Here is a 23,442-nt window from a genome sequence, read left to right on the forward strand (position 1 = left end):
ATGTTCTTCTTCTTTTTCGACACCCAAAGTGCACCGAGGCTGCAAGGGGAGGGGAGGAGGGAGGTTGGTAATCTGATAGGTAGGCAGTAGTAGACTCATCCCACTCTAGGTGGGTAGAGAGGCCACTGCCTGTAACCTACACAGATTACCAGTACATATGCAGAGTAGCACGGAACCAGAGGATGGCATGAAGGCGAGAGTGCACTGACAACCCTGAACCCCAGGTGTCATATACAACCTGCAAAGAACAAGAACGACGGATTAGTAAAAGGGTTTACCACTGATGACAAAGTTTCAGACACCAAAAGGATTAGGTGTGTGGAAGTCATAAGGGGTCTGCGGGCATAGCGCAGAATTATCTCCAGCTGGTTCCGTCCCAGGTAACACCCGGTAGGCTGGTAGAAGATCCGGGTTTCTGGTAGAAAATCTTAAGGAAGCCTGTGGGCAAGCAGTACAGTGGCAGGGAAAACCAACCAATGCCCCAGCTACTCGCGGAACCCTGCAGTATGGCGTTGCTGGACCGGACGACAAGCCAAAGTGAGTTGCCCGTGCCACCTGTTTGACGGACTCGCTTACGCCCCAGACGGCCAGTAGAAGGGCGTAGATTGGCCAGAGGTTGCTGGGTGCTAGAAGACTGCCTGCAGGGAGCATCCAACATGCTAAGATTGCCCAAGCGGTGTTACCAGAACCGGATGGTAAGCCGAGCCACGTCAGCTATAAGTCACCCAAAAGCGCGTCCGTGGGCTTGCTCCACCATGCCCCAGAAGGCCAGTAGGGGGTGCGTGGACGGGCCAAAGACACTTGAAGAAGGCCCATGGGTGCGGTGCTGATCGACCGGATGTATCATCCCATATGAGAGGACCAGCCAACAGACTGCTGCAAGTCGTGAAGAACTCAAAAAAATAACTCGCAATGCAGGTATCGCATGGTCATACTTTGGACCGACTAAAGGGAATAGTAAACCTACGCACTGTCCTATTCCCTAGGTTAGCAAGGACCGAAACCACTGCACCACTGTCCTTACTAACCAAGCAATCCCTGGCCCGGGAATGGGCGAATTTATACTCGAGGCAGGGTAAAGAGGAAACTCTCCAAATCTCCCTCTAGAACTTGAATCTAATACACAGAAAGGGAGAAGCAATACCAAAAGAACAAAGAGGAAGCCAAAATTTCCAGCAAAATACAAACAGAAATCAACAAGCAAACACATGTCACAGAATAACGAGACAACCATTCTCAAAATAAGATAATCAACAAATATATACAGATAAGTAATGGGAACAAGCAGAATAAAGAGACAAACATACTCAAATTTATTCTGGAATCATCAAATATATATAGAACAAAGCAAACAGTGCCACCAGGTGAAAACCAACCAAAAACACAGGTACGAAAGCAGACCCCAAGAGGTTCCCATTGAATATGGCCATCAGCAATGGACAGTGCTTTAATTTTGCAGCCTTGACGAGCAGTGATGACGGCTAGAGGAATGGCCACCTTAATACCTTAAAGGTCTCATGTGGAGTCGGTATCTGTCGACCAACTTGAAACACATTTTATCAGATTGTCCATGCGGGCATCCACAGAAACAGCCATGCAGCGGTGGAGATCCAGAACAGCCCAGAGAAATGTGGGCATCTGCGACAGAGTTGTTCTTGACTTGTCGTAGTTGATTAGACACCTGAGACGGGTAAGACCGTGGTGGTGGCTGAAATAGCCTTGGCTCTTGAGCGACCCGGGATTAACAAGTCATCCAGGTACTGAAAGATGAGAATGTCACAGCAACGAAGATAAGCCCCCACTACTTGGACCACTTTGATGAACACTCTCGGTGCAGTGGAAAGACCGAATGGGAGAGTATGAAACTCCTAGGTTTGATCCCGATACGAGAAGTGCAGGAACTGGCGATCGTCGGGATAAATAGGTATGTGAAGATAAGCATCCTTCAGGTCTTTGGAGCTGCCTAAGTCGGAGTGGAGATTGAGCAAAGAACTGTGCAAAGAGTCTTCATCCGGAACCGCCTGGGACAAATGAATTGGTTGAGTGGCCTTAGGTTGAGAATTACTCTCCATTTTCCCACTCTTTCTTCGGGGTTAGAAAAACGGTGGACCAGAATCCCATGCAAGCATGGAGCACTGTAGTGGAATGATAGCCCGTTTCTGCAGCAGGTTTGCAACTTCCAACTCTAAGGTACCATGCTTGGACTGATTTATGGGGATCTGAGTTGGCTGAAACACTGTATTGGATGAAGAGGCACTCGTGAACTCGATGTGACAACCATGTAGAAGAGTATCAAGGACCCATCAGTCTGACGCTATTTTCCCCCATCCCAGAACCCTGTGAAAGTTGGAAGATGGCCACCAATGGGTTCAGGATTGACGACTGAAGAGGGAGCGGAACAATCACCTACGCCAACCCCTGAATGACCACGGGGGCGGCGGGTGACACCACGCTGGGCACTGGAGGAAGCCGGAGCTGAGAAACATGTCTGCTCCCAAGCAGGTTGCAAAGGCAAGTGAGCATGTCTAAGGAGGCCCTATAGGATGACGCACCAGAGGAGTGGAGTGTTGCGGATGTCTTGGCAGAGTCGAACGAGAAACACGAGGGCAAGAGTCGGATGGCTGATGAAAGGAGACCTTCCAACCACTGTTGATTCACTTGACCTCACTTTCGAGAAGAGAAGTAAGCTGGCCCACAAAGATATCGTTAGCAAACAGGGGAAGACTCTTGAGGGCAGAATTAACTGACTCGTAGGGAATATTCATAGCCAGAATAGCTGATTCCCTAAGTCGTGACAAGAAGAGATATCTTAGCAAACTGCTCAAGCCATGTAAGCAAGGAATCATCGAGGCAATGACAAGCCATAGACACAAGCTCTGGTGAAATATCAGAGCCTGGGACAGTAACTTGGTAAGGAGGAGAAAAGAATGCAGCGAATACCCGAGTGAGCAGCTATGTCAACATCCTTTAGAGCTGACTCCATTCGCTGGAGATTCTTATCTTGAAATACGTTGTGAGCAGACTCCACTACGCCCCAGAAGGCCAATAGGGGGTGCATGGACGGGCCTAAGATGCTCGAAGCTCGAAGAAGGCCCCTGGGTGCGCAGCTGGCCTTTTTTTATTTCTGAGAACATATATGTATCGAGAAGAACTCAGAGAGTGAACTTATGAGCTCAACAGTACAGAAATGGAGCAAATGCGTGTATCGCACGGTCGTACCTCGGACCGACCAAAAGGGAAGGAAAAGTAAACTTATGCACTGTCCTATTCCCTAGGTTAGCAAGGACCGAAACCACCACACCACTGTCCTTACTAACAAAGCGATCCCAGGCCCACAAATGGGTGAACTACTCAGAGAGGAGTGAAGAGCTAACTCTCAAAATTTCCCTCTAAAGCTTAAATCTAATGAACAGAAAGGGAGAAATAACACCAAAGAACAAGGAAACGCCAAATTTCTGGCAAAAGAAAAGCAGAAATCAAGAAGCAAAAACAAATCACAGAATAACAAGACAACTGCTCTCACAGACATCCTGATAAAAATCGATAAATATATACAAAAATGCCACAACTGGAGCAAAGCCAATTTAGGTACATACAGACAAGATATGCAAACAAGTAGAGTAAGAGACAAATTTATTATGAAATCAATGAAATATGCACAAGACAGTGCCACCAGGCGAAGTTTAGAAAAAGGAAATACGAAAAATAGGTCGATACAAAATCAGTCTGCCAACCTATGCAAGACTGAAATTATACATGTATATAAAAATAAATATAAAAAAATATATGTATACACAAAAGGAAAAAGGAACCGTCTTACTGTTCACAAGAACGAGAATGAACAAACAAATGAGATGATTGAGAAATGACACAAAAAACACAAGTAGCGAAGGAAAAACTCTGCAAAATTTTCGAAGCCAGACCAAACACGTCCAATTGTAATGGTGCTAAAAAAGAGGAAGAACATGACGGCCGCCTTCAAGGGAGTTGAGTGAGGGCGCACTGCTGGTGATTGAGAATTTAAGAAATAATGCATTTGTATTGGTAATCTGCATAGGTTGCAGGCAGTAGACTTGCAAAATTTCTTCCAGAGGGCCCCTTGGGAAAACGCCAAATTACAGGCTGCTAAGGAGCATGAAAAAACCCCAACAGCTTGAACATTATTAGATTCGGATGCCTGGGGATGCGACTGGAGAGACTCAGCGGTAGGTCTGCATCATGATGGCAAATTCACTGGGCCAGAGCTAAAAAAAGATGGGAAGACTGTCCGGAAAATGCTATTTGTTCGTTTTTGATTGGGTACGGTCATTAGAGATCACCAGGTAAGGCATGGACTCACTTCCCTGTTGCCAGGGTGGGCCTACCAATGGAAGCGAGAGCCACCCCAGAAGGCTGTGACGGAGACTCTGGATTGGGTCCTCATACCGATGGTTTATTCACCACAGCAGCGATACGGGAAGTCAGCCTGGGAAGTGCTACTGTCTGGATGCCCATGCTGTAGATATGTCAGGGGCTATGGGGTATCTCTGTGTAACGGCTGCCTGGATAGGTGGGGCCGTGGCTCATGTTCATCTCCGCAGGGAGCCTGATGGAGTACCGCAATACAGATAAGACAAGCATTGATAACATAAGGAAAATTTTCAGGATGTATTTTTTTTTATTTGTTTGTTTGTTTATTTTATTTATATTTTTTTGGGGGAGTCCCAAGTCTTTCTTATTCTTTGTTTTCCATAAAGGTATTTGTAAAGTTCCAAGGACCTTGTTAAACCGTGTTCCACTATAGTTATCTCAGAAACATTCTTCTGGATGACCCTAGATAAAGGGCAAGCGACGAGAAGCACAGCATGCATTGCCGGGAATTGTATACACTGGGGCCGCTCTGGATTACAAGAGGGAGCGGTTGCGTAGGGTAAAGAGCCTACTTCACACCTGGAAGCCTTGGCGGGTGGTTAAGCAGAGGACCGTCAGGCTGAAGCGGACTGCGATGCATGCCAAGTTCTGGCTACAGACCAGAATATATCTCCACGCATGAACGATCAAGTGGGAGTTTTGGAAAAGTTGACCCAGAAGATTCCAGTCACGCTGTGTCGGTTAAACAAGCCATGACTGATGTCCTCATCTGGCAGAGTGGCTGATGGCAGGCCGAGCACTTGAATCATGTCTCAATGAAGAAGATGGAGGCGACAATCGGATGGAGTGAGGGCACTGATGGAATCAACTTCGTTTTCATCAGAAGACAATACTAGTTGCCCAGCTGGGAAAAGGGCAGTGCCTCATTCAGAGCTATGCGCAGTCCCGTGGGCAGTGGTCTGCTCCTGTGAGGAATGCCTGGCTGGTGTGCATTTCTGGTGTGGAACCCTGTCATCATGGTGAGGGTGGAGGGGGCTGGTCTGCGGTGGAGGCAGGTGGCAGTCTAACGCCAAGGCGGCGAGTAATGGAGGTCATAGCTTAATTGATGGACTGGAAGGCTGACAGCCAAGCCGCAGAGGTATGTTCATTGTGGTCGGAGTGGAGCCTCTTCTTGGGTTTCAAAGAATTTGATGAAGAGGAGTGCTTATGCTCGCCTTTCCCAGTGGCAGGCAATCCGGCGGCAGAGGTAGCAGACAGGGTTGCGGGAGGTGCAACGCCCGGGACACATTCCTGGACGAGATAAATGGGAACTGCAGAATTCCGGCAAGAGGGACCATAAGAAGTAAGGTCAGATGGCCTGGATATGCTCAGCTGAAAGCCTGAGCCATGGATGGGCTGAGGCAGAAGAACCTGGCAGCTTTAGAACCTGGTAAGCTCTGCGGATCCTGAAAAAGAATAAGCAGGTACTGTGGTGTCATGGCTCCACAGTACACCAGCGGGGCAGGCCCCAGCCCTTGTGGGAAGCCCAGCCTGGTGACTTCACTATCTGAGCGAGGGGGAATACGCGTGGGGGCTGCCAAAGAAGTGGTCTTCTTGGCCGATGTCAAACGGCAGGTGGTACTCTTCAGCGTCCCTGGGGGAACACTGGCTGAGATGCCGTGTGGATTCCTCTGCACCATGTTCGGCGAAGGGAGTGGCATACTTCACGATGATAGTAGGACGGGCCCGGGAGACGTCTGATGGTATACACTCTGGGGAGTCCCGGCCGGCACGTCAGGCCAGCAATTGACCGAGGAGACAGGGTTCTTGCCAGATCCTGGTGGTGTTCTTGCTCGGGTCTTCCATAGTTGATCAAGGAGCTTCCCCGTCAGCTCCGTGGAGCCGAACAAACCAGGGGCCTGGCCAGATCCTGGCTGAAACCCCATGGACAACGGTAAGGCCTTTTTCCTTGTCCTGGTAGCTGGAGAAGACAGGGGAGTATGACAGATCCTGACAGCGACCCCCTGAATTCAAGGCCTTGCTAAGGCCTCTAATTTATTGGTAGGGTAGACACAGGCGTAGCTGGAATGAACCTCATAGTACCAAAGGTAAACACCTGCAGGGTGCACATACAAGAAAACTGAAGAAAAGAACACAAAATATACACGAAAAGAACACTCTTACCAATAACTGGATTAAATCAAGGTAATACTTTATTTACAAAGGAAGGAAAGGTGATCAAATCGACACAGAACCGTGTAGCGAAAATGGAAGCTCAATAATCGAAGATGCCGCACTGCATTGTGGGAGGTCAGGGTGCACCATGGGTGATCAAATCTTTTCAGTGAATAAATAATAGGCACCTGGAAAATTTCCATATGTAGTGACTGTTTGGGTAGGTAGAGCATCGTAGACTTTGGAATAAAAGCTGTGTGGTGTATAAGCCACAGCATGCAAAAAGTTAAGATTTAAAATCCCAGTATAAACCGTGGACTCTTTCGTGACCACAGAAAGTGATGTTATCAGAAAACCTAAGTGAAAACAAGTCCTAAATTCTGTGGAATGGTGCATTGTTGATACATTTGTGTGTTGCTGCTGTGACCCTAGGTTAGTTTAGCCCTTACTCCAATTGAAGTAAAAGACCCAGGTAACAAAACAACCCTTCTAATCACTTTACTGTACATTGCATTTATTGATTATTGCTGAATAAATTGTACATATTTCCTGTACCAACAGTTCTCTTGTCAAGGATTTCTTTCTTTACAGGTTCATTGTGTAAAAGGCTAATTAACACTCACAGAGCATGAAATTAGACCAAAAAGTGCTTGGAGAAAATGTCATCACACAATCAGTTTTGTTCTGCCATTTCCAGCTTCTGATCTGCCATGACCGAGGGCTGTGTTCAAGCAAACTACGTGTGTTCTGCAGGAGTAAGACTCGCAGGTCAACGAGGGTATACTCTCATTGCACATACAGAAATACACCACACTCAGGTGGAGGAACAGTGTGAATGCAGCCAACCACTACTGGTCCATATTGTCTGGTACCCAGGCAATATGTCATCCATGGTTACCACGGAAAATTGAACATTGGTTGACAGCATGACCTACGTTTTATGATGCACAAAGAATTATGGGGCAATTTCATGTCTGTGCATATGTGTGTTCATACATGCGTGGCGCAGGGTGGCATGGGCCAGTGATGAGCGATCAGCCATGATGAATGCCTTAGGCGTGATCAAAGTAATTCTAACATAAAACTAATAATAAATTGGACGCCATAATCCCACATATTGGGTTGATATTTTAAGAGCTGTTATTGATATGTTGGTCGGACAATTTACCTGAGCGTCTTTAATTTTTTTCTGACAGACACAATAAGTGCTCAAAAAATGTCTGATGTCCAACCGTACATGTAATTTCACACTGCACTAAGTCACAATTGGCAGTATATTCCTCCAAAACGGACCCGCACCCTTAGCCTTGAGGTCGCTCTGTGTGGTCTCTCGTCTAGGGAAGAACGTAAGGTTGGGAAGCTTGACTCTATCACTAACAGTGCTAGATTTGATCCCATCAACTAAGGGTTTGGCTTGGGCGGTATTTTGGTATTACGGAATACTGCAGTTTTGTTTTTAATACCGAGCAATACCGACTAACAATCCATGAATACCGGAATACCGACTAATTCGGTATTGAATTTCAATACCGCGGTATTCTGGCTAATTTTTTCAGAATGTTCCCACAACCCTCATAAGATGAAAGCAGACAATTATATCCACAACATTGACTGCATACTTTGTGGTTTCAGTCATCCAGCATCACGTTTGTATTGTGTCTTTTGGTGAAGAGATAAGACATAACGTGGTACTTCAGCACGCAGCCATCAACCTGCCTGTCAAAAGGTTTTGTTTCCCTATCGCCGCCGTCAAGTTTGCGGTTTTGGAATAGCTTTTAGGCAGTGCTTTTTGTATTACTCATTGGAACATGTACACACGTACATGTATCACAGCCCTACACGTTGGGAATTAAAAATCAGCTGGTCTTCCGTGTCCGCACTCGACTTTATTTTCCGAATATTTTTATTGGCGGATCAGAAAATGCGAATGCTGCTTGTGCTAGCCTTGTGCTCTCTTAGGGTCTTTTTTGTCCTTTATATACAACATGTACAAGTATTGTGTGAAAATCTATCTAACCAAGGCCAGGAATGTGTGTTATAAACTATACAATGATTCCATAAATCTGCATCTGTTCAACATCCACAGCAATCAACGATCTTTTTTATTCTCACATTCGTTCCAACCATAAGAAAAGAGAAGCAAAAACCCGATTCCTCACTTGTCACAGCTTGTATTTCAGTTTTTCTGGAATAAAATTAGGATAACGTGGTTGATCAAAAAGATCTCTCGGTTATGATTAATCAAATACCTTGTGATGTGTTTAGAATAATAAACTTCACTGTCATAGGACAACATGTTTAATGTGCATGTGAAATTCAAAAAGGCAAATACATGTGAAAGGATCGATCCAGGGATTTTTAAAAGACTTTCCATCGCCATGGATGACGACGAAGCCAACAGTAACTAACCTGCATGCACATGTAGGCCTGGATGTACCTGCAAGAATGTGAAGGCTCATCAACTAAAGCCCCCATCCATGTAAGTAGTCTTTCCAACACAAATTGTGTCACGGAGAGACTTTTTTTGTTTAATTTTTTGCCCCTCTTTTGATTTTTGACACAAGCTGCATGACACGATTTATTGGTAGTCCGAGATCACTCGTCCACTGCGGCACGGCCGCCCGCGCGCGAGATGGTCGCTGAGGAAGCATAATGTCATGAACAAGTACTGCGATTGGATAGCTGTGTCTTGCTAAATGTACGTCATGAAAATGCACAGTCTCACTGGTGGGCACGCTAGATCTTTTTGCAGCAATATTGTGAGGGTCGGTAGCCTTTTCAGGGACACTGTAGTGTTGTCTTCTGGAAACTTCTGGAAAGCGAATTACCGCCCAAGGGCCTGTCGCCCTTAAGCAATTTAGTCCAATCATATTGTAATAAAGTCTCGTTGGAATCTATCATTTACGTGCCAATGTAAAGGTAATTAACCTACAAAAATTTTCAATAATTAATATTGGGTCTAAACTTGCGCGTCTTCATTTTGCAACATTTTTGGTATTGTTCTAGCGTATGAATATTATGGGGAAATGTGTCTTCCACGTACGCCGGACGAACGCTCGCTCCTTTTCTGGCTGACACCGAATGGTGAGACAAGCGTTTTTAATTGGGCCTATTTTTCTGCTTTTTGTTTCTCACATATGCCACTGTTGTTGTAATCTTGAGGTTGGGAGAGTGCATTCACCCTCCCTATGATTGCTGGTTGACTGTCCAGCCAATTGGACGTCTCCTAAATGAGATATTTTGTACCCAAAAATCCTGTCAACAATTCCAGCGATCACATGTGTGTTCATCACATGTGATCGACCGTACGTAACATGTGCGACCATATGTGTACCGTACTGCATGCTCATGTCATGTTGTGCTTTTTCTTGTGTACGCAGCCACTGTGTAGAGCGAGGGCAATCCCGACTGGCGTCCGGGGAATTTAGATTAGGAATTTACTAAGTCCGGGGAATTTATTAGAGAAACCTATCTTTGGGGAATTGTCTTTTGTATTGGAACCTTATTGGGGTAACTTTGTCATCTTTTTTTTGTGATCTGGAGATAAGTTAACAAATATTACAGTGAAGTTAAAACTGAATACTAGTGTGATTGATGATTGATTATTTCTGGTCTGTTGTCTGTTTCCCTTGGAGCATCCGGTCATAAAACACTGGCGGACTCACCACAACGAAGTGCAAAACTGCACTACCCTGTCCTGACCCGTGACAATATGAATAATTCAGTGTTGGGCGATTAGTTGGACTCTTGAGACACGAGAATGGTCATGCGAACTTATTTGGGGCATATTTTATCGGAAATGCAACAATCCATAACAATGACGTGGAAGTGTGTTGGTACAAGGAGAAAATAGGACAAATAGCTTGACATTATTATCCTGATTTATTTCCCAATCCTATGTCACACTTTTGTACCCATTAGTGTGAATATATAAAGAAGAAGCGTTTAGCAATATTTGAATAGCCTTTAGCTCGGCACATTGTAACACCAGATCAAACTTCTGTCATCACACATTTATTCCCTATGTACAGTATATGTGCAAACACACACACACCAAGATTGAAAAGTCAGTAGAGTTGTCTTGTGTGTTAAACTTAACAGCACTTTTGCCCCTCCCCCCCCGCTTCCAGTTTCTGGTCAGTGCATGCGTCGCCATAGACCTATGTGTTGGCAAAATAAAGTAGTTTTTATTTGGTATAAAACGATATCCAAAAGCTGCCAAACTTGTTTTATTGACTGTAATCCTGGTACTGCGTAATTTTAACATGGTTTTGATGGGGTATGTTTGAGTAGTATGAACAGTAACGGAGTCCCCCTAGTTCTCTAGAAATTAACTCGGGCACTCTTTTTCAGATGATGTCATTTCTGTATTATACATTTACATCTGGGAACCAGACAAACGAGGTGCTCTTATGTCCTGTGTACATGTTCAAGCTGAAAATGCTTTTAAATAGTTAAAAACTGCAGGGGCCAGTCTCTTGTAGTGTTGGTAGCAGCTGGTGTTACGTGTGCAAGAAGTTGCAATGGACGTTGTGCGTTATACGCATATCATTTTCAGAAAAAAAGAGCAACGAGAAAAAAGCCACGTCATCGCACCACTTTTGGAGCCAGTTGCTGACCAGAAACCGGAGACTGTTGGGGGGGCCTTATAGCCAGCTTTTTTTTAAAGCAAATAGCACTCTTTGGTAGTGTCCCGGAGTGTTGCAAAATATGAGGTTGAGGTAAAAATGAAGTGTATGAATATAAAACAAATAGTAATATAAAGAATTTAGGGGATACAGATTCTTACCAGTTTGTGGCCAGAAACAGTCTTCTCAAATTTTCCATCATATGCACCCCATATTTTGATCAATTTATCTGCAGCTGTCAAAAAAAAAAGGTTGGATAAATGTATGAGAAGCCCAGTTCAACAATATTTTACATGCATACATGTACATTAGCAGTTTGTATTAAGGTAAATGTTTGTGTACATTTAATAAACTATAATATGGAAACACACATTTTTAGAAGTGAGACAGTGTAATTAACTGAAGCACTATTTCAAATAAAATGAGCCAACAGTACATGTACATTGTACACTCACTTTAGCCTATCAAATTCTGCAGCTGGCTCTGTGTAACTTGGTCAGGCATAATGCAATACACATGTACTCACTACTGTACTTTGAGCCTGGGTGTTACTTCTACTAGTGAAAAAAATCCTTCAGAGTGTTTCATGACATTTAATGCCATATTACACCACCTGACATGCCTGATCACGACTACACGCACGCAAAGGAAAGTCACGTTAGATGCGACTGTCGCTACACAAAATGGCAACCGATGAAAAAAAAGCCAATGGCGCCCTCTTTTTCTCCTGTACATTAGCGCCCTCTTTTGCCATGACTCTTTATGTTTTTTATTATTTTGTTTTTTTATTTTGTTGGAAATCGGAACGTTCTGTGTTTTTGCGGTCTGTAAACTTAAAAATTAGGACAATTCTGATTTAATCGGAACGGTAGGCACTATATGGAATTGGTGTTCTCTGGATTCACTTCATATTTCTGATGATTGTCTTGTCTATTCCCTCCAATAAAGCAAAACCTCTTTTGTGCGTAAATCCTGAACTGTGTGAGGTCAAGAGTTTTTTTCAAAAGGGAGTTAAATCAATACGAAATTTGGTTCCTGCTATTTTGAAATGTGAACCATGGGTTATACTTCTTTGAAACCAATATGTATGGCAGCTAGGTCTGATCTGTAGATACATGTATGAGCTGTAGAGACTTGTAGCTCCGAATGAAAGAAGAACATAGGGAAGTCTGTTATAGCACTCATAGGAGCATTAGCTGGAGTCAAAGCCTGACTATCAAAGCACAACAAAATGCTAAAATCTGCTGTCACAAATTTGAAAGGTGGGCAGATGACATTGCGTTGCTATAAAGTCCCGGTAAACAGGAAGATCTTTAGAAGTTGGGTGTTGTTTGAAATAGCAAACAGATCGACGTACATGTAAGGCCGCTCCCATCCCAGGGAGAGTGTATCCCCCACTACGTTGTCAGACCCTGCCATGTGGATCGTCTGCAGGTCAACTGCATAATCCTATGTCCTTTCCGTTCACATGGCTTTAGTTGGTGATGCGAAAGAGGAGGCAAGAAAGCCGCAAGACTTACTCAAAGACTGATGTGACATTATAATCCAGAGCCCCTAGTGTAACTGTCGTGATAAGAGGGAAAGTAATGAAATAGGCCAGAGTCTGAGACAAAGACTTCATGAAACCTAGATAAAGTTGGTGTCAGTCTTTAACGAGCAAGGAGTTCCTGATGGAAGGCTTGCTAAGTCAGATGCATAAGTTGTCTTTAGCCGCAGTGTATAACACCTGAATATGCAGAAGGGTGCTGAAGATGTTCATGTCGAATTGAAGGTAAGCCGTGTCCCATACCTGGCATGGTGGTCGCTGCTCTTACTGTTATGGAAGACTGATCAATTTCAAGCATGCATAAAAAATAATTATTAGTAATTTCCACTCAAGGGAAGGATCTCCACAAATGAAAAAGCACTTCGATATTGAAATCGTGTTGAGAATAAACAACTAAAAGTATTCATTTCAGAAACGAAAAGGATACCCACTCTTCATTTTGATCATACTCGACGTTATCGGAAGAGAAAGCCCAGGACACTATCCCAACAAAATGTTGTTGTTGGTTTAATGGCGCTTTCAGCAACTCAGACTATTTGCGCCAATAACTGTACATTTCTTCATACACTTTATTAATCAACATCACATTATGGAGTTAGGAAGAAGGTCCTGTTTTTGAGGTAGGAGGAAACCAGAGTACCCGGAGAAAATCTGCGAGAGTGGGTATGGAGTGGAAACCAAATGCACTTAAAGCCTGGGCCAAACCGGGACTCGAACCCGGGCCTCACTGGTGCAAAGCGAGGAAAGAACCACTACGCTAACCCGCTCCCCCTCCCAACGAAATGGTCTACTCACAGCAGGCCTACTTTTGATGGACCTCATAACAGTCACAGTAAACATATTTTGGACATGCCCACTTCGAAGTGAACACACTCTTGGACAGTGTGCAGTATGGCCGGGTTGCACAGCAGAATCTGTGGTCATGTGGAGCCACGAAATGGGGGCCACAGAATGGTCATTCTGTGGAACACAGGGCTGTATGTGGTGAGCTGCAGTGGAAATAGATTCACAAAATTTCTCCTGCAGGGCCCCTTGGGGAAAACTCTGCATTACGGGGTGCCAAGGGTACGGAAAAATCCAAAAGAATTGAAGATAGTTAGGTTCAGATGCCTGGGAATGCAGACTGAAAAGACATAGCAGTAGGTCTGCATCATGATGGTGAATTCACCAGGACAGAACTGAAAAAGATAGGAAGACTGCCTGGAAAAACACTATTTGCTCATTCCTCTCTGGGTGCCCAATGACGTAGTCTCGATTTCCGGTAGATTTAGACCTCTGGCGGTCATCAGAGATCACCAGGTAAGGCATAGACTCACTTTCAAGTGGCCTGGGCGGGCCTACTGATGGCACCAAGAGCTGCCCCAGTATCTGAAGACGTGGGGCAGTCGGTTGACTGCCATGGGCATGGTCGGTGTCTTCCTCCGGAAGGAAGACTGAAGGATCCAGAATCTGGAACATGTCAAAGGCGGTGAAGACGCTGATAAAATCGGTGTCATCTTCAACCAAAGACACAGTCACCTCGCTTGGACTGAAGTAAGGCCATGCTATAGTCAAGCTCCAAGGTGACCCATAGATTCACGGGTGGTTAAGGGGAGGACCATCAGGCTGGAACGGACTCGAACACGTGTCAAGTTCTGGCTGGAGACTAGAATATCTCTATGCACAAACGTTCAAGCAGGAGTTATGGAAAAATTGGCCCGAAAGATGCCAGTCAAGCCATGTCATTTAAACAAGCCGTGATTCATGTTCTCCTCAGGCAAAGTGGCTGACGGCAGGCCAAGAACCTATATCATATCTCACTGAAAAAGACAGAGGCAACAATCAGAGTGAGGGCGCTGATGGCATCAACTTTGTTCCCCTCGGAAGACAATGCTGGTTGCCCAGTCGGGGACAGGGCAGTTTCTCATTCCCAGCAATGCGCAGCACCCAGGGGAGGGCATGTTTCCGGTCAAGATCAAGCTACGGTGCTGAGAAAAGAAGGACGATCATGGCGGTGAGGCCGCACTGCATCGTGGGAGGTCAGGGTGCATCATGGATGATCAAATCTTTTCTGTAAATAAATAATAGGCACATGGGAAATTTGCATATGTAGTGACTGGGTAGGAAGAGATCTGTAGTGACAAAGAATTTTTCATGAAAAAGCGGAATATTCTCCGTACTACCATGAAGACGGAAAATTAATGCTGCATTGTACAAGTTCAAGTCCATGATGATGTAAAGTATCGCATGTGCTCACAGATTCCATAAAATTTTGATTTCCACAAGAGTTTACATAAACTGAAATGGTCCGCAATAATTTTTCATTTCCTAAATGTGTTGATTCACCGCAAAATTCAGCATGAATTCTGAGCAAAATTCCCAGCATGGTGCTTGCATACTTGACATGATCGTGGACAATTTCAAAACAGTGCTCTTGGATCCAAACGTTCTTAGCTGTGGTTCCAATGCATAGTGTTTAACAGTTACAATGCAGCTTGTTAAGAGCAGGCATTTAATCATGTGATTATGTCCAACTCATGGCAAGGACATGTCAAAAGATGGCGCAGCCAGGGATGTGGGGCGTTGTAGTACAGTACACGCACAAGATTACGTACAAATTTTCTGGTAAATGATAGGCATGTCAAAATTGTGATTTGGCAGAAATTTTAGAAAAATTGCAGAAACAAAGTGAAAAAGAAGAAATTTCCTGCCAAAATCGGGAGGGTTGGGAGGTCTGTCGATAGTATTTTCTTACATTGATAAAGGTAAATATTAAATCACTTTTGTGACAATTTTTGGTAGCTGACCTCCCAAAAATTCCCCAACCTACCAACCCTATTTTTAAGAGGCATGTAATCGTAAGAAGAGTCTTCTTGGCCCAACTTGAGTTATGTGTTTTTTTTCCCATCTTTATGTGCTTCTGCATGTTCTGAGATCCAACATGGGCAAAATTTAGAATTATCATGTCACAGTTATATGTGCTGCAAAACACGTAGGCTAAGCTTCTCCACAATGAGACCTTGCAACAAAGACCCATATTTTTGGTTTGTTTGTCCCTAAACTTCTGCTGACTTGTTGCCACTGTGCAAAACAAAGTCCAGTTGCTTGCCATAAAATCCCAGAATCAAGTCCTTGATAGTCTTCCCCCAATCAACTTCGCACAACTGTGATATTCAGGATGACTCAATGTGTGTGACAATGTTGATGTACATGTACAGTACAGTGCATGAACGTACACAATCACGTTGGCAATGAAGTGCTTTATATATTTCCCCAAGTTCATCGTAGCATTCATTGGTGAGACTAGGTGCTTCACATTTCTGATGTGCCCATTACGAGAGGCTGGCTTCGGGTGCATAGCTATACACAACTATGTAGTTTTGTACCTTGGAATTGGAAATTGCAATAATCTAATCCTGGATCGTACAGTCGTAAATGGACAAAACAAATCATAAAACTCATGCTTAGATTGTACAAGTTGGCATCTCTGAGGGATCTTTTATGGGTCCACTAAGTTCATCCTCTAGATTGATCCTCTGAGCAGTATCATCAGCTCACACAGTGGTATTTGTCACACGATGTACAGTTAAGGCCAGAGTACAGGTTCACGCAATGACATGATATATTGATCACACACACGTTAGGTGCAACACACGTTCCTGATATATCATGCAGGGTGTCCTCAATACACACACTAAAAAGGGTTGGCCCGACAACGGAAACGTGTATTGGGTAAACCGCACGTGCTATGCCTTAAGTGGTGTCACTGACCTGTGAACGTGAAGTAGGGAAATGCCGCACGCTCGCAAACTGGCACTGCATTCCGTTCACCACAATTACATGCATGTTGGCATGTCTTTGAAATCATGGCGTACGTGTTACACCCCTTTTAAATTGAAGAGCCGAATGTTTAAAAATCCGATCACGACGCACAACGAACTACACTGAGTTGTCTTAACGTGCAATAATGACCGTAAAATAATGCTTATGATATCGATCGGTGCACCCTTAGTGTAGATATTAATGTCACCAACAAGCAGTCTGTTCACGAAGATTGCTGGCTTGATTTGATTCGGCACAACTGATTCATGAAATCTCATGAAATGGGATTAACAATCCACCTTTAGTGAAAAAGATATCTCTTGTCGCTCTGAAATGATCTGGATTGCACAGGATCACCAGGAATACTTTCCTGACGGGTCAACGTACAGTACATCTCCGTACATGGAAAAAGACAACATTTATCCACTGAGGCATCCATTTCTTCAGCAAGATCGAATCAAGTAACATGCAGATGCAAAAATCAAGCATTAACATTCTTTTCAAGAAAATGTTGGTCAAGGTAAAAAAAAATACGCTCGTGACACCTGTAACTATATTATTTTGCAGGGCCCGCAGCGGGATGCCCTGACGAAAACAAAATTATGCCTGGGCCGCTCCGCTACAACTTCCCCCGCCCAGATTTTGTCCACTGGATTTCCATTCTGCTATCCTAATTTTCCAAAGTACAAAAACGTTTATTGCGCTACGATGGAATAAGTTTGTCGACATTTATATTGGAAATTATGCAGTACCGTCTTTAGATCTGGATACAACGTAGACCCATAAACAGGGCCCAACAAATACTCCTCTGTCGTACCAGTATAGGGCAGAGGAAAACAGAACGTACCATGAAGAAACTGAAGAACGATTTCGTAGTTTTAGATTGCAAAACCAATTCAGTCCAACTGCGGACGGACAATCCACAACTTAATCGCCCACATTGTGTGATCCTGTGTTTTCTTCAAAATAAAAGCTTTTAATTTGATATACAGGATTGTCACAAGCGTAGCTGCCATTTTCTCAATCGGTTTATAATTATCCGGATCAGCAAGTTCGGACAAAAAAATCAAGCTAGAAAGTGAGAAATCGTACGTATCAGTCAGAACCACCCGAGAAATTCTGATTATCTGGCAATGCATATAATTTTGGTCGTGTAACGAAATTCTATTGACTCTGAAACAAAACTCAATTGGGTGTATGTTTTGAAAATTTCACAAATATTATGTACAATGGCTTAACTGAACACGGACCTTCATATGCATCCGTCTCTCAAGAACAAGCAACGTGAAACAGGCACGGACCGACTACGAATGTACCACCGATTGACCAGTCACGTACCTGCATAGCACGACGTCACATAAAATTGATTATGCACGTGTAGTTGGGTAGGTGATCTGTATTACGAACATTAACGAGGCCAAAAGTCTTTAGGATAAATTTAAGTGCCAATTAATTTTTTTTTAATAGCCATTTGATTCAATCAGTCATTTTGTGGCAGGGAGAGCCAGCTTTGCCTTAATTACAAGTTTCATACAGTTCTTTTTTAATAAAAGCTAATCCACGCCGCGTCTGGACTTTTCACTGGTACTACATGTATATTCGCTTCCTAAAATAAAAAAAAATGAAAAAGGAATAAATTATTGCAAGAAAAATCCTGCTTGTCAAAAATCAGCTTTTAATGGCCAAATGCACGTCCCATCAACTTTAGTGTTGTAAATTTGTTTTTAAGAGCCTGAGGAAAGTGGCCAGGAAAAAGCCTCAGTCCAAATGGACTGATGTCTAATAAAGAAAAAAAAAACGGGGATCGGGGGAAAGGGGCGGATGTGGGCGGTGATGCTAAGAATTCATTTTGATAGCTAGAAACACTATTTTCAGACCATGTTGCACTTAGGTGTAGTCATGTGGATGTATTCAGTGAGTTTCAGCCTACATGTATTTCCTTTTCTTTCAGAAAGTGATTCATTGTTTTACGGCCGTCAGATTTTTTTTATCTTATCATAAATTCTTTCAGCTAGTTTGCGTCATTGACTTGGTTGTACTTTCTGCAAAAGTTACTTATTCGACAAAGTTTTGTAAAGCATTGAAGGTATGTTCAAGATTTTGTTGTGACAAAAGCTTTTGAAAATAGTTGTAGCTCTTAAATTATTCATTAAAACCGAACAAGCACTTTTGCCAAATAAAAGCTAAAGCTGGGGTAGCATCTTCATCCAGTTCTCCAGCATTTGTATTGAACATCGATGACACAGGAAGATTTTGAGGGTTTCCTAAATGAAAAAAAGGTAAGTCAGAGATAGGACAGCATATATATCATTGCCACATCTTTTAAAACTGCATCTTAGAACGGTACAGTTAACCTTTAGCCTAAATTACTGATTTCGAGCATACAAAAATCGGTTGAGCACTAACAGTTCTTTCACAAAAATGGTGCAGCTCGTATTTACCACAGTAAACGCTAAACTTAACTCTAAACTTCCAGGGTGATTCCCGAAAGAACACTTCTCCCTTATTGCAAATTCCAGCGGTTGACCGTGTCAAGTGGAATAAACAGGCGATAAGGAAAACCTCAAATGTGATGGCTTTTGATCATTAGGTGAAACTTTGTGCTTGTTTCAACGAGACAGGTTTTGAGTTAATAGAACTATTAAGGCCAAAATGTTATTTTGGACATTTGTCACCCTTGATAAATACATGTACATGAATTCTGATATCTTTTCATCACTAGAAATTTAAAAAGTGAATCAATGAACGTGTGAACCTGGTGTCTGTTGTTAATTCTTTTAATACCCAGAACATGAAAGTTCCTCAAGTCATTTACACCGTAATAGCGAGTGCTCAATACCACAAACTAAACCATGCTATGCACTCGTACTACTCTGTGATTCCCTTGCCCCATAAGGATTGTAAGGAATTGAGTTACAGACAAGAAACCAGGCAAAGCTAATCATTTACGAAAACAGTTTTCCAGAAGACTCGGTCAGATCCAAATTTGTTCTATGCATGAAATCTCTGTAAATTTTTCATGTTTGCACTGTTGGTAAACGCGTATTTTAGGATTAAATATATATTTCTTAAAACAAAAATTGTCAGGGATTTTTATCCGCTTTTCTCAAATGTTTGGGAGTTCGTGCAGCTGGGACCTGGGCACTAAAAATAATCCTTTTCAACATATAAATTTGCTTGTTCATAATTTAGCGGTTGTGTGTTCTCACACAGGTCGTCGAAGTATTTTCTGTTGCGTTTTCTTGTGTATCGTGCTGGGTCACACAACCATGGCCGATAAATAAAGTGAATTCAACATCGCTTGCTCGTGTTGTGTGTCTGGTGAGGTCAGTTGGGGAAAACATGAGTAAACAATTGTTTCCTTGTCCCCAGGAATGGGTAGTTTTTTTAATCATTTCTCCCAGGAATTTCAAGGAAGAATCAGCAGCACTGAATTTTTTTTCTCGGCGTAGGTCAAAGGGTTGTCAGCAGGTCGTCTCTTTCTCCAGTGGATAAATTTGTTCACGCCGATATTGACATCGGTCAATAAAATTATATGTCGCATCATGTCCACAAAACATCGTTCGTATAAGTGTACTTGAGGATGTTTGCATTTACAGATACTTTTTCTCATACAAGTTTATATTTTGCAGAAGCTTCCTGTCAGCTTTCCGTGAAGTGGATACTTCCAACACGAATAACTTTGTCAAATGTGTGAGGATTTATCTGGCCGTAGGGCCGCTACTCACTGTTCGTTGGGAGTTGTGAATTCACTTGCTTCGATTACTGACAGTTTTACAGATGTTTGTTCTCAGTCTCACACAGGACACACAAACACTTCCTTTTAGGCTGTGTGTGTTTTCGTGGATCGCGCTGAATATGGGCTGATAAAAAAGTGAATTTGACACCAATTTGCCAACCGCTTGGTCGTGTGTCGTCCAGTTAGGTTAGTTGGGTAAGACTTGGGTGAAAAATTACGTCCTTGTTTACACAATTTTGAAGGTCATCATGATTTTTAAAGGAAATTGAAGACAGGGTCGGCTGCATAAAAAAGCATTCTTCAGCGATAGAAGCCACGGGGTTGATCGGGTGGTTGGTCACCCGTCCACTGAAAAAAAAATTGCTTCATGATATCAGTGACGACAGTCAACTCTACGTTTTGCATGAAATTCGCCGGGTATGACACGGTTTCCTTAAATTCAAAGAAATTACGGCTTTGCTTTCCGCCAAAAATCTGTTTGCATGATCGTGCAGCTAGGAAAAATAATTATTTCAAAGAACGGTTTGCAAAATCATATTTGAGGATTGGGTATATTCTTTTTCTCGAACAAATTTATATTTTACGGAAACATTCTGCCGGCTTTTGTTTTCGTGAAGAGGCTACTTTAAACACAGATAGCTTTGTTAAATGTGTGCGGGTTCATCCGGCCACTGGGCCACTACTGCCAATTTTTTTTCCCGTTGGGAGTTATTGAATCTTTGTTCAGATCACACACTGCACTTTTGTTCTCACACTGGACACGAAAATATTGCCTGTGAGGCATTGCGTGTTTCTTTGTGTATCGCGCTGAATATGAGCTGATAAATATGTGAATTTGACACCAGTTTGCATAGCGCTTATTCGTGTATCGTGTTCGGTGACGCAGGCAGGGATTGTGGTTGACTGTAAATGGCTTGGGATTGGTTGGGGCTTAGTGGTCTCCCGGGCTAACCACAACTGCGTGTATTGCGTTCTTGCACACACGTTATATAGAGCGTGTCTTCCACTCCCTATACATGCACGCACCCGTTATCATGTATCGTGTAAACCTTTACTCTGGCCGTAACTGTATGCAGATGATACGTACATGTAATTGTATCTTATCAGCAATTCCAGTAAGCAAGTGTTGCTGTCAGTTCTCTGCAGGAGTACATCAAGGATGTTCAGTCATGGGCTACTGCTGACATGGTCAAGTCTAATTGTTCAAAGACTGAGGTCCTTCACTTGATGTCACGATTTTGGAAGTCCAAGAACTTAACACTAATAAATATTGACGGTCAGTTATTGGGATCTCTGAATCTCTGCAATCTGGGGGTAATTCTGGACAGCCATCTGCATCAACACATCCGCAACACTCCTCGAGCAGCATCATACAGATTGTATAAAATTGGGAAACTCTTAAGGGAGCCCGGCGGACAGACTGATGCGTGAAAGCCTTTCAAAGGCTGAGCCAAGCTTCAGCCAAGCCTAGGCCAATGGACCTTCATAATCCCCAGCCGATAAAAATAGACTGAGCTCCTATGAATAGACCTCAATAACGCTCTCTTCTCCAGCTCAGACTTGACTGGACGATCAGCCCTCTTTTGTGTTCTTCCCAGCTGAGTGCATTCCCGCATAACAAAAGAAGCCCGAGCAGCCTTGTTGGGCCTCTTTGATTTTCGTGATTGACATACATGTATGGGGATTATAGGGTTGGTTTTGGCTGGACAAGCTGGTTCCTACTAGGCAAAAAGGCCGGGCTTCTGGACGGCGGCGCCGCTCAATTATTGTTGAGTATTGTTATTCTTTCTGTTTCGAGTCTAATACAGCAATTTGCGTGGTTCGGGGAAGATTATTTTTGTCATGTTTTTATCAAGTATAACTTTTATATCAAATTGGCTCTCCAGCTAGGTGCATGTTTGTGGTATTACTATCTTCGTAAAAATTATTTAAAACCAATTTCAATTTTTCCTCTGACACTCAAAGCAACAGAACAACAAAACAACAAGAACAAACTCCAAACAAAACAAATAACAATTTCAGTATTGTTGTGCCCTTTGGATGTGTTTCTTTTATGTAGAAGTCTTGGCCCCTAGACGAAATAAATGTATCAGGCCACTCTTATTACGAAATCGGCAACAAACCTGTGGTTCCAGCGAAAACGAGCACATATCTGTGGGGAATAAAATCTGTTACAGCCAAATCGCTACCACGAACTTCCTGTTTCAACAACAGGTTTTCGTGACTCCGTTGCCTGAAAAATCATTGTTGAGGATCTATTAATAACGAGTGTTTGCGAATCGTGGTGGTCAAAATATGTGCCCAGTACACCTCACTGGTTCCCGATGGGCCAAACTGTTGCCATAGAAGGCATGATGGAAATGCGGAAACCAGTCAATGTACCGTTCCTGCCAGAAAGGGTCGTACGTCAGCTCTTAGCTCTATAGTTGGAAGTCGAAAAAAACACTGCCGTCACAAATTTTTCTGCAGGTTCATTCACAAAAATTGATCTCATGTCTAATGTTTGTGTTTTCTGTGTTGATGGGTTTGAGGTTGTACTGCTTGTACTCGAAACGAGCATGTTTCCACAAAATTTCCATCCACAGCAGGAGGCTTATCGCCCAATGCATCGATCACACTCGCTTACAAAACGGTATACAGACATCGTTTGCCAGTTTCCTGTCATCACAAACGTAAGGCATGATTCAAAAATCAATGAATTCTTACCCATACTGAATTATGCATATTGTTGCAAAAACCCGTACCCGTCAACCAATGAGACTGTGTGGTTTCATGACGTATATTTTGCAGGACACAGCTGTCCAATCGCAATATGTATTCCTTCATGACATCATGCTTTTCAGCGACGATTTCGCACGGGGGCACGGCGGGCAGACGCGCCGCAAGTGAGCGAGTGAACTCGGACTAGGAATCATTCGTGTCATAAAGTCAGTGTCGAACTCAAAAGAGAGACGGAAAATGAAATAAAAATGTCGCTCCATGACACGGTTTGTGTTGGAAACACTACTCACAAGGATGGGGGCTCCAATACATACAGGCCTACTTGCGCATGCCGTTTAGCTTCGTCGTCATCCATGGCGATCGAATGTCTAATCTCACATGCACATTAAACACGTTATTATATGACAGTGAATTTTTTTTCTATTATGATTGATTGAATCAAAGTGCTGCGCACTGCATGGTATTTTTCTACAATTGTGAACAGAAGTGAGGACAGCCGTCTA

General features: G+C 43.2%; 1 protein-coding gene across 4 annotated transcripts in view; it reads right to left on the reverse strand.

Moving 5' to 3' along the window:
• Nucleotides 1-23,442, reverse strand: part of wdr5 (WD repeat domain 5) — a 220,288-nt gene that overhangs the window by 101,592 nt on the left and 95,254 nt on the right. For all 4 annotated transcript variants that reach the window (XM_087143635.1, XM_022252318.2, XM_087143636.1 and 1 more), the window contains one exon: nucleotides 11,294-11,367. In XM_087143635.1, coding sequence (XP_086999761.1) covers nucleotides 11,294-11,367 — 74 coding nt within the window. The remainder of the gene's footprint in view (nucleotides 1-11,293; nucleotides 11,368-23,442) is intronic.

Source organism: Acanthaster planci, linkage group LG11, assembly GCF_054643075.1.
Source record: "Acanthaster planci isolate LZ-2023a linkage group LG11, COTS_SCS, whole genome shotgun sequence".
Classification (NCBI taxonomy): Eukaryota; Metazoa; Echinodermata; class Asteroidea; order Valvatida; family Acanthasteridae; genus Acanthaster; species Acanthaster planci.